This window comes from Bombyx mandarina, chromosome 12 (genome assembly GCF_030267445.1).
Source record: "Bombyx mandarina strain Sakado chromosome 12, ASM3026744v2".
Classification (NCBI taxonomy): domain Eukaryota; kingdom Metazoa; phylum Arthropoda; class Insecta; order Lepidoptera; family Bombycidae; genus Bombyx; species Bombyx mandarina.
In genome coordinates this window covers 16,006,489-16,023,668 of record NC_143219.1, presented here as the reverse complement: position 1 = coordinate 16,023,668, position 17,180 = coordinate 16,006,489, and the positions used below count along the sequence as shown (strand labels likewise).

General features: G+C 39.3%; 1 protein-coding gene across 1 annotated transcript in view; it reads left to right on the top strand.

The window, feature by feature from the left end:
• Positions 1-10,066, top strand: part of LOC114247306 (uncharacterized) — a 77,445-nt gene extending 67,379 nt beyond the window's left edge. Inside the window, exon 2 of the mRNA XM_089732139.1 lies at positions 2,923-10,066. Coding sequence (XP_089588265.1) covers positions 2,965-5,283 — 2,319 coding nt within the window. The 5' untranslated portion in view covers positions 2,923-2,964 and the 3' untranslated portion in view covers positions 5,284-10,066. The remainder of the gene's footprint in view (positions 1-2,922) is intronic.
• The last annotated feature ends 7,114 nt before the right edge of the window (positions 10,067-17,180 follow it).

The window sequence follows — 17,180 nt, the reverse complement described above, 5'->3', positions numbered from 1 at the left end:
TCAATCAATCTGGCCACCTCTAACAATCATCTTTTTTTTATGATTGAAAGATTACTATTGGCTAGAAGGCCTTTCTAGTTTCACCAGGACAGGTGGGCGAGCAAAGACTCAGCCAGGAGGGGTGGGATTTGCTAACAACTGCCCCAGTACCTCCGAAGGAGACCTAACAAATCAAAAGCAATTGAGTAGCTGAGTAGATCTGGCGAGAAACACAGCGGGCTGATCCATGGGCACCATCACCTTTGAGCTTCGGATATCGATTATCCACTATTTCGGAAACAAGCAAAATCCAATTGTTCCTTGAACAATAATATATTTATAATTCAAACATAGGCCGTTAATAAACCACCGAGTTGAAACATTAACGATGGCGGCTTCTATTCCAATATCTCACAATTGAATCCGACAAATGGCAATGCGTATATTGCGATACAAATGAGTAAGGGGGCGGTGCGCTATTGAAATATACGCCGTGAATTATTGAGGATTAGATTCAATATTGCCAAATACTAGTAAGGGCTTTGTAGCTGTATTTCATGTCTAGTGTCTGCTTAGTGAGCTTATATTTAAGTCGAATGCTATTTTTGCTGTATGAAGTATTTGTTTTTGAATCAAATTTAACCAACTAACAAATCAATAACTACCGTAATCATGATATATGAAAATCTGCAAGAAGACGTTAAAGATATCATCGCGGCCTAAAGCCCTAAAAACAGTTTGCTGTTTGTTGCTGCAGCTGTTATGTTTAGCTAATGTTGTGTTATTTGCTTATGTTTTGTTGCTGCATATGCTGGTCTCAAGCGATGAAATTGTGCTGATGTTCAAATTCTGCAGTCATTTACCCTTAATTTCCAATATCTGTTATATTTTATATGTAAATACGTACTTGACATGTATTCACGAATGACTTCCACGGTCAATAAGTGTTAAAATCTATCTCTATAAATAAAAATGAATTGCTGTTCGTTAGTCTCGCTAATACTCGAGAACGACTGGAACCCGGTTTGGCTAATTTTGGTCTTGAATTATTTTTGGAAGTCCAGAGAAGGTTTTAAAGGTAGATAAATATGAAAATGCTCGGAATGAAATAAAAATAACAATTTTCTTTTTCCTTTGATGTTTCCCCCGTCGGACTGATTCCTTTTATTTGTTTTAAGTTTATTTTATACAAAAGCTTAGGTCTTTTATTTATAGACTGAGGCACTACGAAGTCTGCCGGGTCAGCTAGTGAGGTAATAAAAAAGAAATTCAACACAATCCGTAAAAATGCGTAATTAGGTTTATAATTTAATGAAAGGTGTTTTTTTTTTCGGTTTTATCATTGGGTGTATTTCTGCGATGAAGCAGTCACGCGTTCTGATTCGAAGGTAGTGTGGCAGTCATACTCTTAGGATCCCGTTCTCATGTCTCAAGACATGTGCCTATAGGTTCGGGTACACACTTAAAATTGTATATTGTGAGGTCGCTCACCCATTTGCGTAATATTAAAAAAAAGGCGAAAGAATTTATTTTGAGATAACTTTTAAATTACACGACCGGGCATTAACAAGATTCCGCATGGAATAAGTTTAAGGAGAAAAAAATATCAAACGAAAGAAACCCGATATGTATCTCCGGAAAATACGGCTAATTCCATTCCACGTAGCTCCTCGATTTATTCTCCGGCCCAAATTTATTTTAAGAACAAACAGATTAAGTATTTTTCATTGGCACCTTCCTTGAAGGCCGTCGTCCGAAAACGCGTAACCCATTGGAGTCGATCCTGGTAGTTTTTTTTTTATTGCTTAGATGGGTAGACGAGCTCACAGCCTACCTGGTGTTAAGTGGTTACTGGAGCCCATAGACATCTACAACGTAAATGCGTCACCCGCCTTGAGATATAAGTTCTAAGATCTCAGTATAGTTACAACGGCTGCCTTACCCTTCAGACCGAAACGCATTACTGCTTCACGTCAGAAATAGGCAGAGCGGTGGTACCTACCCGCGCGGACTCACAAGAGGTTCTACGACCAGTAAGCCCTGGTAGTACCGGGATGTCGCGCGTTTAACGAACTGCCAAATTAAAAGTACTTCGCTAAATCGACACTGACAAGGGTGGACGCTCCGTGTTAATTTCCCGGCGAACCTCGTCGAACAAGCTCGCGTATTTGTTGGACACGAATTCCTTTTTTCATTTCCGATTACATTATGTATGCGGTTGTTACATTATTTATGTGAGCCGACCGTCCGACCCAAAATTTCTATACGTTATACTAACCTTATTTGCCGCTGAATCTGTGAATATAAAGCGTTTTCTTGTTTTCCGTTTGTTCGATTTCGGGCTCGTAATAGTCTTTAAAAGACTTGAAATACTTGTATTGGAGCATATCGTGGTTGTCAAACCAAAATCTGCTATGTGCACTTTTTGAGATTTTTACTTTTTGACCTTTTCGTATTGTTCACAGCCCTATCTACCGTATAAAAAAAACTGTTATGTGTCTACAGCTCTAATATTTATCTATAGCTTTCATTATATTTGATATAATTCTTAAAAATTCACCTTCATATAAAATTTTATACGAAAATGTTTTCATTCGTTGATTCAAAATAGAGTTTTTGCACATAGCAGATTTTGGTTTGACAGCGACGATATATTGTTTAGGAAAGCCGATAAAAATGACATATTTGTTGTCACATGAAACTGTAATGTTATTCTGAAATTAATTTCAATTAAAACCATGTGTAATAGAAATTAAAGTACTTTTTACTTTTTTGTGAAAATATCACGATTCACTGAACTTCGCAACTTGTCCAATAAAATGCGAAATAAAAAAAAAACAAGACCCATCGACATCACAAAGCTTGCAGGAAACAAGCCGAAACACTTCACAACAACAAACTTAAATGACATTTTCGTTCATTTGCATTTTCCGCTTGTTTCAGATAATGTACCCGCTCTACGTAGAGGCCCTGCCTTGAGGCAACATGAGAGTCAAAAGGAGCGTGCACGTGAGGCTCATTGCCTTATGTACGACATGCATGCTGCTCCAAGCGATGGCGTGCCCCTCGCAATGTATATGCAAATGGAAAAACGGAAAACGGTACGTAGAGTGCTCGGAGAAAGACCTAAAAGCGATACCCGACTCGCTTGACTCTGAAACGCAAGTCCTAGACTTCACCGGCAACGATCTTCAAGTACTGCAAAAGGAAACCTTCCACAAACTCAAACTGATCGATCTGCAGAAGATTTACTTGCAGCGATGTCGACTGCAGAAAATAGACAGCCAAGCGTTCAAAGGTCTCGCTAACTTGGTGGAGTTGGACCTTTCCAACAATTATTTGAACCTCGTACCCTCGAGTAACTTCGTGTTTATCCCGTCGCTAATGAGACTGTCGATCAATAACAATCCAATCGCCAGTATCAAAACACATTGTTTCCAACATCTCTCCTATCTGAACACGTTGGAGCTGAGCGATTGTAAAATAGAAGCGATCGAGAGAGACGCATTCGCCGGTTTGAATCACCTTGAATGGCTGCGACTGAGCGGGAATAAACTATCGAATATTCAGGGAGAAAATTTATTTCCCGATACGCTGCGGGGGATCAACCTGCAAAATAATAATTGGAACTGCGATTGCCACTTGAGGGATTTGCATAGTTGGCTGTTGAATTTCAATATGCCGCACGCCGTCGAGCCCGCTTGCTCGCTTCCAGAACGCTTGAGGAAACGGACCATCACCAGCATTTCGGAGAACGAGCTGGCCTGCCTACCGAAAATGAGCCCTACGTCTGTGTACGTAGAGACGAACGCCGGCAACAATGTGACGCTCGAATGCTTAGTGAAAGCAATCCCCGAAGCGAAAATAACGTGGTTATACCAGGGACAGATCATTCATAATTATTCGACCATGTCGCCGGATCCCCGAATATATTACGTCGAGAACGGCGTCACCGACAAAAAGAGCGAATTGTACATTATGGGCATAAGTAACGAGGATAACGGTACGTACACATGTGCCGCTGAGAACCCCGCCGGTCGGGCACGTGCCAATTACACGCTCAGGATCCTAGTGAAAGAGGAACCGGTCGTTATCGTTGTGACCTTCCCTCACAGACATCTGGTAGTCATAGTGACCGTTGTATTCCTAATTATAGTGTTGCTAATAGCCATAATCGCCGTAGTCATGCTGAAATTCAAAACCGATACGAGGAGTCGTAAGAAAAAGGAAAGCGGCAAGGACGTCGCTTTGTGCAATCAGATACTGCCATCGAGTCGCAGCAATGGAAACATACCTAAAAATAACGGGAGCTTAATAGTGAACGCGCACTCTCATCACGCACTGCACTACACGGTACAAACGAACCGTGATTACGAGCCAAGCGATGTGTATCAAAGCAATAACATGAAAGGCTTCGTCGACAGAAATCCCGACCTAATTAGCGACGCGGAAACAGTAGCAAACAATGCGCAAAACGAGAACACAGCGTTATCAGTGTACAAAGCGCAGAGCGTGGGGGGCGACGGGTTTGAAGAGGAGACCGCATTCACGGCAGCTTCTGTGCCGCGGCAGGTCACGTGGCAAGACCAACAGCCCGTAAACAACATGAACTTGCCGCAAAACACATTAAACAATATGTACCAACACTCAGCTGACGTGCACCTCAATCCGGGCTGCTTCCTCGACAGCGAAGGCTATCCGTACGATTATGGTCTACCGAAGCATCCGTGTCGACCTCCGATTATGTCAAATTATTCGGTTGTTGGCCCGTTTTACCAGACCTTACCCCACAACAGGCCTAAGAACCAGAAATTAGTTTGCAAATTCGCGAAAGACACAGAGTTCAATACGGCACAGCCGACGTGCCCTAATTTCGAAATGTACAATATGACGACGAACGTGCGCCGTACCTTAGAGGGCTACCCCGTTCCGAGAAACAGGCAAATAGCTTTTGTAGGGAACGGCACTGTGTATTACAATGACGAATTCGTTCCTTCGCCACCGGAAGGTTACAAAACCGACCCGATGCAGTACTGCGCAACCGAACCCTGTCCGTCGTGGAACCCTAAAGGAACTTGTGCGGTCATGGTGCCCATGAGTGTAACGGAGGGACCAGGACGATGTTACCAAGTTGAGACTAGATGCGTGGACACTCAGACCAGTGCGTCGGACGCTCGCATGCCCGCGGAAGGCATCGAAAGCGTCCTGAAACCTTTACCGCAGGTATCAAATGTGAAATGTGCCGGGGATATTTGTTCGGAGAGCCCTGACGAGGGCTACGTGGGGGACGCTAACGATATCTGACGTCGTCGCAACGAAAACACGTAGGCGGTGTTAAGACGCTCCTAAAATGATAAAGCGACTGAGTAAAATAGTTTTGTATATATAATGGCGGCGGTGTATCACGCATATACGAATTTCGCGTTGCTCGACGATAAGTCGGGAGTGCAGTGAACGTTTTATCTTAGAAAAATGTTTTTTGTACTGTTCGATTTGACGGAGCGTGTTTAATGTATGGATCTCTCTGTTTTGCATTTTTATATGTATGTTTTTATAGAATGTATGTGATAGTTTCTTTCATAGTGTACTAAAATACATACGAAGAAGTGAATGATATTTAATTAATAGCTTATTTTGTTTTTAGCCTATAGCACCAATATGATAATATTTCTTTGAAGATATTTCTATATAACGCTATATGTATAATAATGTTTTTATGTAAAATGTATTAGAAGCTTTTGACAGTTTTCGTGGTCAAGGAAGACTTAAACTGCGTACAATTTATTACTTAAATATAATAATTGGTCTAGCATCTGCCTCAAGCCAATCCTACCGTACTTCGGACGTATTTCCAGGAAAGACAAAATCAATTTTGAAAACCTGCTGATTAGTAGCAAAGCGGAAGGAAAAAGATCGTGGGAGCGCAATCCATTGCGTTGATCTGACCAGGTCCACACTACTCGATTCCACAGTATACGATGCGCTCAGAGTAGCTTTTTTTTATTGCCCTTGTAGGCAGACAAGCATACGGCTAACCCGACGGTGGGTGGTTACCGTCGCCCATGGACTTCAGCAATGCCAGGGGCAAAGCCAAGCCGCTGCCTACTGAAAGCCGAAGCCTAGCTGAAGACAAGACGAGATGGCACAATGTCGTCAGGATGAAACTTATAGATGGAGGTGATCACGACCCTTAGACGTGATGAGCACGACTGCACGAGGAAGATAACAATCGTCTGTAGTCAATTTGAATAAACATAAAATAATTCCTTCTCTACATTACTGAACCTTTCGGCCATCACGAAAAATAAATTTATAAAAACTAGGAAAATGAATGAAATATAACATCTAATTAATTTCAGTTACAGTCTTCCGTGACCAGTGAATTGAAAAATCAAAATTGTGAATTATTTAATTCAAGTAGAAAATTTAATTGTTTTGTTCAGAGCTTTACAGGCGCTTTTTAAATAGTTATCTTCATCACCGATTCATAATGCATTTGCACCATTGAGAAGACACTGCAAGAGAATCAAGACTTGCTCGGTTTCAATTATCATATTTATAAAATGTCATTAAATTAGTACACAAAACAGAACTAAAATACCGAGCATCGGCCAGCTTTCTAAGCTTCAGATAAGAAAATGAGATCAAATCATAAGGCTTTCTTTCAATCACTAAGAAAACTATAAATGAGTTCATTTTAATATTGTCATACACATTGCATACATAGCTTCAATTTGAAAGGGACTTTCGCTTTGAGGAAACAGCTCTTATTCACGTTACATAGCCTAAATTTTTTGTTAAATTCAATTTATGTAAATAAAACTTGTAAATATTAGAATTTGTTTCAAATGTAATGTAGGTCTCATTAAGTAATACTTCGATATCAGGGTAATTCTCCCGTTGTATAACGATGATGTGTTATGGTACTTTTACGTGCAAGACTACGGAAAATTCGAGTTCTTACTCTGTGCCCAAACATCGGAGATTATACTTATTTGATGTTACAAAAAATTTACAAAATATATACACTGGTGGTAGGACCTATTGTGAGTCCGCGTGAGTAGGTACCACCATCCTGCCTATTTCTGCCGTGAAGCAGTAATGCGTTTCGGTTTGAAGGGTAGGGCACCCGTTGTAACTATACTTGAGACCTTAGAGCTTATATCTCAAGGCGGGTGGCGGACTTACGTTGTAGATGTCTATAGGCTCCAGTAACCAATAGGTGGGCTGTGAGCTCGTCCATCCATCTAAGTAATAAAATAAAAAAAACATGCAGTAATAAGTTGATTTTCGTTGGATTTTTTTATATCGAGCGATATAAAAAAATCATAATCATACGAGCATACGGCCCACCTAATGGTGAGTGGTTACCGTCGCCCATGGACTTCAGCAATACCAGAGGCAGAGCCAAGCCGCTGCTTACCTTTAAATATCTTCCTAGATGCATCAAACAAGTATAATATCCAAAATATTGTCGTTTCTGGGGTAAAAGACGTGAGAGTGGGCGTCACATAAGATGTCGTGATACCACTTAATTGAAGTTCGCCTTGGACATCCCTGTTTGATACAAAGTTTGGGCACAGAATTCGTTTTTATTTTTTTGTTACTTTTACGAAGCTGTTTACGATTTTCCGTTTACTTTTAGCATTTTATATTAAATTATAAGTACATAAGAATATTGTTGGTTTTAGTATAGTCTTGTAACGTTATAAGTAAGTACACAATATCATTGATCTATGTGTTATTGTCTTTTTGACGTTTATTTCTAATTGATTATTGTTCTTCAATTTAGTAATAACTAGATGATGACCTTTTTTTTTTTTGATAACGCCATCTTGTTGTGTCTTTAAAGCAGTTAGTTGCTCCCAATTAAGAAAAATTGTATTATTATTCGCCAATAGATGTCGGGAAGAGTCATAAAGTTGATTATTGAAAACACGAGAACAATGCAATATTTTCTGAAAATAAATCGTAGCTAGATCGATTTATCGCCCCCGAAATCCCTACTAAATTTTATGAAAATCGTTGGAGCCGTTTCCGAGATTTAGATTATATATATATATATATATACAAGAATTGCTCGTTTACAGGTATAAGATGTATATGAAATTACAATTATTCTTAACGGCTTATCCCATACAGTCTAATCAAGCATTTTCGTGTCGACAGTCGCTGTAGGAATACATTTGATACTTCAATGGTATATCTAAATTGACTTCCATGCTGTAGTTTCCATGAATGAGCCATGATCAACTGTGAGATATCCTGGGCTATTGGCGTAGTTGGTCTTAGCTAGTAAAATAATATCACTAGCAAAACAATCTTTGCTACAGTGAATATTATTATAGGGGTATATTTACAGACGCAAAAACACCAGTTCTGTGTTTTCACTAATAACGGCCTTATTTTTTAGCCAAGCTGAGGGATATCTTATTGCTCTTGTAGGGAGACGAGCATACGGGCTACCTGAGGGTGAGTGATTACCATCGTTCATGAACATCAGCAATGACAGGGACAGAGCCAAGTCGCTGCCTACCGTTAAATGAGCCAAATTTCTCACAGTACTAGAATGACTTTTGTAAGTTTATTGGAAACAGTCATAAAAGAGATACTTTGGCATTTTTGACGCTTTGTACGTCAAGACTGATTTTGTTACCTCCCTTTTACTGGACATTGTAGAGAGTGCCGATGCTAATAGAAATTGCGGCATAAAAGATTTAATGGACGATTGCTAATCCTATGACAGATGCATCCTTTTGTAAAAGAGCAATGGAGTCCACTAACCCTTTGAAGTGGACAAAGGCACTGGAAGTTCGAGCTTTTATCAGCACGTGGAACATTTGTTGAAAGGCTTCTATTGCTTTCTGAAATTGAGATTTATTGGATTCAAATTAAAATGAATTTCAATTGTGTTACAACGAGACTTAACATATTATTTTACATAACATATTTCTATTTTTTATTAATTGTCTAGAAAAAAACGTCAAAAAGACACCTATAGGAAAAATCTTATGTATTAATGAATAGTAACATTTTAGATACTATCTTTTGTATGGAGAGCTTTCAGGTTTGGAAGTTCATAAGTAAACATAGCAATAATTATTTTAGTTGAAAGCGCCACGTGAAAGTGGTTCAGTACTAATATCTAGTTCAAACTGTAATCTTGTTTTTATTTTAATTTGTAACCAACAAACCTTCACTTAGTCTTTTATAAATTATTGCTTAATTTGAAACAATACTAAAATTGGTCAATGCATTCTATCATTTTCACAATAAAATGCGAATTTTGTATAGAACCATTTTAATTTTTAGTAAGAGATTTTTGACGTGACAACGTCTTATTATAATTCGATGGAGCCGGCTGCAAGCACGAAAAAACATGAATCATACGGCGCTACCTCGCTCTGAGGCGTTCCATTTAAGACTTGAAGTGCAAGCGAGAGCGCGCAACGAGCAACAAAGAGGCACGATGGGCCTCCGCGTTGGGCAGCGTTCGACATCTGTCTCTCTCCTACTTGAGTGAGCGATACATCCGCGTGGACAGCTGCTATACAATAATACAATTCAAAGCACATTCATACTTGTAAAAAAACTATGTAATAGTGATTTCCATTTACCTCCTTCTCTATATTCACACAAAATATGTATCAAACAAATAAAATTAAAATTTTCTTTTGAAATGTGAAACCATTCCATCAGTATTTTCTTATGACGTTGTCACGTTGAACTGTCGTCAGTAAACCGACTTTACAGACAACCGATTTTTTTATCTTGTATTTATTGTAATTTGAACACTAATGTCTCCAAATTTAATGTAGGACGTCTATATGTTTAAAAAATCAAACCCAGTGACTTCACCACGCAATTGCCTGTTTCAGTCGGCATTCATTACCCGTTTTGACGGCATATTATTATTCCACTGTAATTGGATCTAGACAAAAACAAGTAAACAATTAATTAGAAATAATCGTGTCTACTCCAGGATTCAATAAGACGTCCTATAAATAAGACCAAGCGCAAAACCAACAAAATAATTAGTACGTAGCGTTCCATGTATCAATCACATATTAATTGAAGAATGAATCCTACCTAGCCTTCGAAGCAAAACATAAAAATCGACTTTCTGCACGAATTCCTAACACTCATTTTTGTGTATTTTATTAGTGCCTCGACCGAGACTGGACTTATTTTTAGATCGATTACGTGGTTCATTACATACATTACTGATATTTTAATAATTAAGGTAACTTGGAAATGTTTAGTTTGAAATATTTATACTGTGGTTGGACTTTATGTCTGTACTGTCAATAAATCGATAAAGATATTTTTTATCTTCACAAACTGACTGTTTTTGTAACATTAGCACAAAATTATCACAACGTTAATCTTTAGTGAAACGAACGTATTGTAGAAATGCATGGAATCGGAAATAAAATATGTATTTTTATGTGTTCGTTTTATTCAGTGGATCCAAAAAACCGATGTGGTGATAAGCGAAGTCATCGTAGTCTAAGGCACAGGATAACATTTGTCGTATTCGCAAATAGCAATGTCAATATGCGTTCTGAGGAAATGGTTTTTGTAAGCGTTCGCCCAAGTCTTTCGAGATTTCTGATGTAAGAAAAGTCAGACGTGCAATATTTTTGAATTTGTGTAATTCAATTCCAGTTTAATGGTTGGGACAAACATTATACAATGCAATTGAGATGTCGACCTCATGTCTCGAGGTGGATGGTGAAAGCACGTAATTATGACAACGGGCCTTGGCAACAGCTTAACACTAGTTAGGTCGTGAGCACGTTCACCAATCTACACAAGAAAAGAAAAGGCAGCGATAAACCGTAAAAGTAATTTAGATTATGTGTAAAACTCGCCAAAACTGAAGAAGGTACTAAACAATATTATCAAAGCTTTTTTGTTAGCTTCCACCGTTGTATAATGAAGATTTTGGAACTTCATTTATAGGCTTTCGAGGCAACTTTGTCAACGCAACATTGCTGAAGCTCTCGTCGAAGTTTTGCCAAATTATAAAATGGCTTAGATGTTTTTATGCTCGTACCGAACTAATTTTTAAGCTTTATGAGCACATGACGTAACGTTAAAGAGCTCAAACAGTGAAACATTCTGTTAACAATTAAAACAGTGTTGATAACAGTCGTATTGTAATAAAGAGCTTTCTGTGTCTTGAACTTATAAACATCTCAGCTTAAATTCTTTGATCTTGTAACCATTGACACTTGCCTTAGGGCTTAGAATAACGAATTTAGACCAGAAACAGTTATTGCCTGATTCGGGGCAAAAACAATACGGCAATACAAATCTATAAGTAGGGCTTGGAATACATCCCACCGACAATAGGTAAAATTAAATAACACTAATAGGGATAAATTATGAGGAAGCTCAGGGAGTCGGTAGGCAGCGGCTTGGCTATGCCCCTGGCATTGCTGATGTCCATGAGCAATGATAACCACTCACCATGAGGTGGGTCGTAAGTTCGTCTGCTTACAAGGACAATTAAAAAAAGTCGAACCTGGCTGAATTGGTACAGCAAAAAACAAAATAGGACCAACCTCATCGTACGCACGAATTGGTTCTAACCCAACGAGATTTCTGAGAGAACTCTATGATTCATGGTAAGACGGTCCGTCATCATTGATTATTTTGGAAGGTTGCGTAATTACTGGCTCCTCGGAAGCCAGCGTGACCTAAAACACACCCTTAGCTTTTTCTGTGGTTTATAAGGTGGAAACGTCGCTATTTAACTGTGTTGGAATTTCAATTTTATATCTTAATGGTAAGTAATTTGATGTATTATTAAGTGGTTTTTGAATATATCCGTCTAGAGGAAGAGGTAGGCCTAAGAAGAAATGGATGGATTGCGTGAAAGACGATATGTGTAAGAGGGGGGTGAGCCTACAAAATGATATTTGATATGGAGTATGAAAGGAGAAATCTGTCCGTCTATTAACATCAATTTTTTACTGGTGGAAGGACCTCTTGTGGGTCTGCACGGGTAGGTACCACCACCCCGCCTTTTTGTGCCGTGAAGCAGTAACGCGTTTCAGTTTGAAGGGTGGGGCAGCCGTTGTAACTATATGAGACCTTAGAACTTATATCTCAAGGTGGGTGGCGCATTTGCGTTGTAGATGTCTATGGGCCCCAGTAACAACTTAACACCAGGTGGGCTGTGAGCTCGTCCACCCATCTAAGAAATAAAAAAGCCAATAGAATATATTTTTGATCCTTTATTCTTGGAGCAACCGAGGAAAGAATATGCATGATTTTTTCAAAGCCAGAGCATATGAATAGAAGGCTGACCTTTACACATGTCTCGGAAAAAATGTATCGCTAACGAAACAGCGGATCACATCTACTAATAATACCAATAAACTATAACAAGTCGAAATTGAAATCTTCCGTCAAAATGCTTGAAATTATATTTGGTTGATATTATAATTAAAAGAAAAAACATTATATTCGATACACTTAAAATAGTTCCACTTGTGTCCCAATAGTAAGGGTGCCTCTCAATCGAGAGAACACAAGTTCAATTGAGCTCATACGGTAATTCAGGGAAAGCGATTGAAACTTCAAACCTATTCGAAATTGTGTCTGAGCAGGCGAACTCTTTGGGACGCATCCCTGGATGGGTTGAATTGAATGCGATTCAGTTGAACCCAGTGAAAGCACAGGTTTGCATTTTTATCGAGTCGTTTTTCATTGCACTGCTATTCCAAGAGGTATGCGCATATTTTGGGGCGTTGGCATTCTTGAGGTTTAAAATTGCCATTCTAATATGCCATAAAATTGATTCATTAATACAGAATATTGTTTAGTGCGTTACTTTATTTTGATACTACCACTATTTAAAGCATTTATTAAGTCAAGGGAAACTGGCTTTTGAATTTGTTGGCTTCATTACATTTTTTTTTGTTGCTTTTGTTTTGTTAGATGGGTGGACGAGCTCACAGCCCACCTGATGTTAAGTGGTTACTGGAGCCCATAGACATCTACAACGTAAATACGCCACCCACCTTGAAATATCAGTTATGAGGTCTCAAGCATAGTTACAACGGCTTCCCCACCCTTCAAACCGAAACGCATTACTGCTTCACGGCAGAAATAGGCAAGGTGGTGGTACCTACTCGTGCGGACCCACAAGAAGTCCTACCACCAGTAAAAAAGCCGGTATGTCGCAAAAAAACATTCTGAAAACATAGTGAGAATGAACGCAGTGGCTCCAGGTAGTATGGATGAACTCTGTACCGGTGGCAGGCGATGCAATGATATTTAGGAAGAAGAAGGTCATTGAGAAAAACTCACTACAATTTGCTATTAAAGATTATTTAAATAGTTGATGTAGCTATATACTTGTGTCTTCTGTGTGTCCTTCGGATATATTATTGTCAGGACAGGATCCTCTGCTCTGAATGCAATGAAAATCGATTGCTAAAAGTTTTTTTTCTATTAATTTCTCTTTTTTTATTGCCTTTGTAAGCAAACGAGCATGCGGCCCACCTGATAGTAAGTGGTTACCGTCGCTCATGGACGTCAACAATGCCAGGGGCAGAGCCAAGCCGCTGCCTTCCATTAAGTACTCTCCGAAAGCCTCATTTGAAGAAGGACATGTCATAGCGCTTAAGAAACACCGTGGAGGGGACTTCATTACAAAGCCGGACGCTACGTGGCAAAAAATATGTTTGGAAGCGCACTGTCGATGAACGCAGCGATTCCAGATAATATGGATGAACTCTGCTCCGATAGCGGAAGGTGTGGTGATAAAAAGGAGATGAATGGATCATCTCAAATAATTCCTTATCTTAGAAACAAATAGGCTAAAAATATCACTAGTTCGGATATGCTCTGACTTGCCAATGCTTAAAGTAGTATTTTTAGTAAGGTAGACAAATAAGAATCAGATGAAGAAAAATAAAAATGTGACTTCACAATACGGCTTTTTTTTCTCTAGAAAAGCCTATCCTATTATGAGATAGCGATCGGAATAGACCAAGGACCCGATAGTGTAGTTGAGATAATAAAAACAAAGTAATGAAGAGAATAGAGCCACGTTTCCACTTTCGGTACCAAATAACACTAAATTATACTCAAAATGGTGTCGGTGAAATGGAGTCATACGGGAAAATTGTTTTATGAAAAGTAATCTGTTAATAAAGTTGAAAAAAAAAACTGTTTGTCATGACCTATTATGAGAGAAGTGTAACTCTAACTATTGTTCAGACTATGTATTGTGAACATTAAAACATTAATCTCAATATATTATATTAGCGTGTCGATTTCAAGCGAATTTCAAATTAAAATATACAAGGTAATTGTAGTAGAGTAACAAGTATGCGCTTGTAAAAATGGCATTTAGTATAAGAAAGCTGTATTATAAATATTTTTTTTATTTCTACCGTCAAAATAGGCATCCATGGTATGCATCTTTGCTAGGGCAGCTTTGGTGACGAATGAAGAGTATCCTGTTGAGGAACCTCTTCGACATGACATGGAACATGCAACACATCCACTTATAGACCAGAGCAGATCGAAAATATGCACAGAAAAATCAATATTGAAAAAAAAACAGGTAAAGGTTAGGCAGCGGCTTGGTTCTGGCCCTGGCATTGCTGAAGTACATTAATAATTAACGATACATTCCCAGATCATTGCACAGAAGTGGCTACCAACATAATATGGACAATATGACCTCTAAATTATATTAAAATCTATAAATATCTGTAGATACCGACTAAATATCTTCGAATGCTCCCCGCAATTGTCATGACCTTGGGTTTTAAAAAGTAAAACAGCTTTTCATTGTAGAATACGAAGAAAGTCCTTGGAAAAAAATGTGAAGGTAAACTAATAGCCCGCATGAACTCTCAGACTTAAAAGTACGTGGAAGTCAACAATTCTTAGAACTGTGTTTTCGGGATGTAGGGTTGTCAAAATAATAAAAAGTTTAGTTTAGTTTCTTGTAAAAGTTTAGTGTTAGACAGTGGTTTCACTTTATACATTCCATCAGCTCCAGTGACAATTCAAGCACTTTTTTTTATTGCTTAGTTGGTTGGACGAGCTTAGGGCCCCCCTGATATTAAGTAATTATCGGAGCCCATAGATATCTACAACGCACTACCCCACCCTTCTAACCGAAACGCGTTACTGCTTCACGGCAAATATAGGCAGGGCGGTGGTACCTATCCGTGCGGACTCACAGGACTCCCTACCACGAGAAATTACGCAAATTATAATTTTACGTGTCTGATTTTTGTTACACGATGTTATTCCTTCACCGTGGAAGTCAATCTTGAACATTTGTTAAGTACGTATTTCAAAAGGAAAATTGGTACACCCGCCAGCGGGATTCGAACACCCGTGCATCGCTACATACGAATGCACCGGACGTTTTATCCTTTAGGCCACGACGACTGCTAACTGCACGTGACTATAAACTATTCAGTTTTTATATTGTTAGCGATTGACAACAATCTTGTTGTAGTCCTCGCATATCAATGAACACCAGTAGTCACTCGTATTATCGTATCGCATTCCATCCGTCAACTCTTGTCCAACTTCGACGACATTAACCAATAATTGATGCTGGTAGACATTTAACGGCTTACCTATGATACTAACTGGTTTTACTAGTGGTAGGACCTCTTGTGAGTCCGCACGGGTAGGTACCACCGCCCCACTTATTTCTGCCGTGAAGCAGTAATGCGTTTCGGTTTGAAGGGTGGGGCAGCCGTTGTAACTAATTATACTGAGACCTTAGAACGTATATCTCAAGGTGAGTGGCGCACTTACGTTGTAGATGTCTATGGGCTCCAGTAACCACTTAATGCCAGGTGGGCTGTGAGCTCGTCCACCCATCTAAGCAATAAATAAAAAATAAAAAAACTAACGTTACAATTTATATGCTAATACCTACGAATAAGATCGAACTGGAAATCAAATTAAGATCCCACAACCCTGCAAATCTACTTCAGTGTGAGTTTACTGTTTATTCCCAAGTTTATTTACAAAACAATTCAAGTCGACATCCTTACGATAAATGTGTACCTTGAGGGACTTGCAAGTCCTAAGATGCTTCAAGCCCTGGAAACTTCAGTCGGAAACGGGGACTGTAATGAAAATATGAGAAAAACAAAAGTGTCCTTAACGACCTGAACTTATATCTTTAGGAGGAAAAGTTTGTGACAAATTAAGGAAGGAACAAGATATTGAGGCTTCGAGTTTGGAGCTAATGGAAAACGAGGTCAGACTTTGGATAAAAAGTTTGGTCTTAGCTTTTATACGTTTGCGATGTAAGTGGTTTGATGGAAATTATTTTGGTGTACAAAAATAAAGACAAGCTGCTTTTGTTATTACTCATTACGGCCCATTTAGCATTAAGTGGCTTCTCAAACGTGATTGCAACGTGAATGTCGTGACCTGACTTTAGACATGAGGTCTAGGTTTCATTTCCACTGTACAACTACTACACACTTCAATCACGAAGATATATTTTTTTTTAATTGCTTAAATGGGTGGACGAGCTCACATCCCACCTGGTGTTAAGTGGTTACTGGAGACCATAGACATCAACAACATAAATGCGCCGCCCACCTTAAGATATAAGTTCTAAGGTCTCAAGTATACTTAGTTACAACAGCTGCCCCACCCTTCAAACCGAAACGCATTAATTACTGCTTCACGGCAGAAATAGGCAGGGTAGTGGTACCTACCCGCGCGGACTCACAAGAGGTCCTACCATCAATCATATGTTTTGCAGGAAAAATAGGCAGAATGAAGGTACCTATTCGCGCGGGCTTACAATTATTATTACACAAGCGGAACACTTCGATAAAGCGGCACGACACGAGAACCCTCTCATTGTGGCCGCCGGTAACTACATACCCGATCCTGTGGAAAGAATGGAAAACAGTCGACGTCGCCCTAAACACATCATCTCGGATCCTCCCGATCCACTAACGGTGCTTTTAGGTACCCCAAGCACCGGTCACCGTTCTCGTCGAACCCGTCGAAAGGGTCCGATGAGTAAATTAACCCTCAGACACAACCCACTGAGTTTCTGGCCGGATCTTCTCAGTGGGTCGCGTTTCCGATCCGGTAGTAGATTCTGCGAAGCACGGCTCTTGCTAGGGTTCGTGTTAGCAACGTCGTGAGGTTTGAGCCCCGTGAACTCACCTACTAGTTAA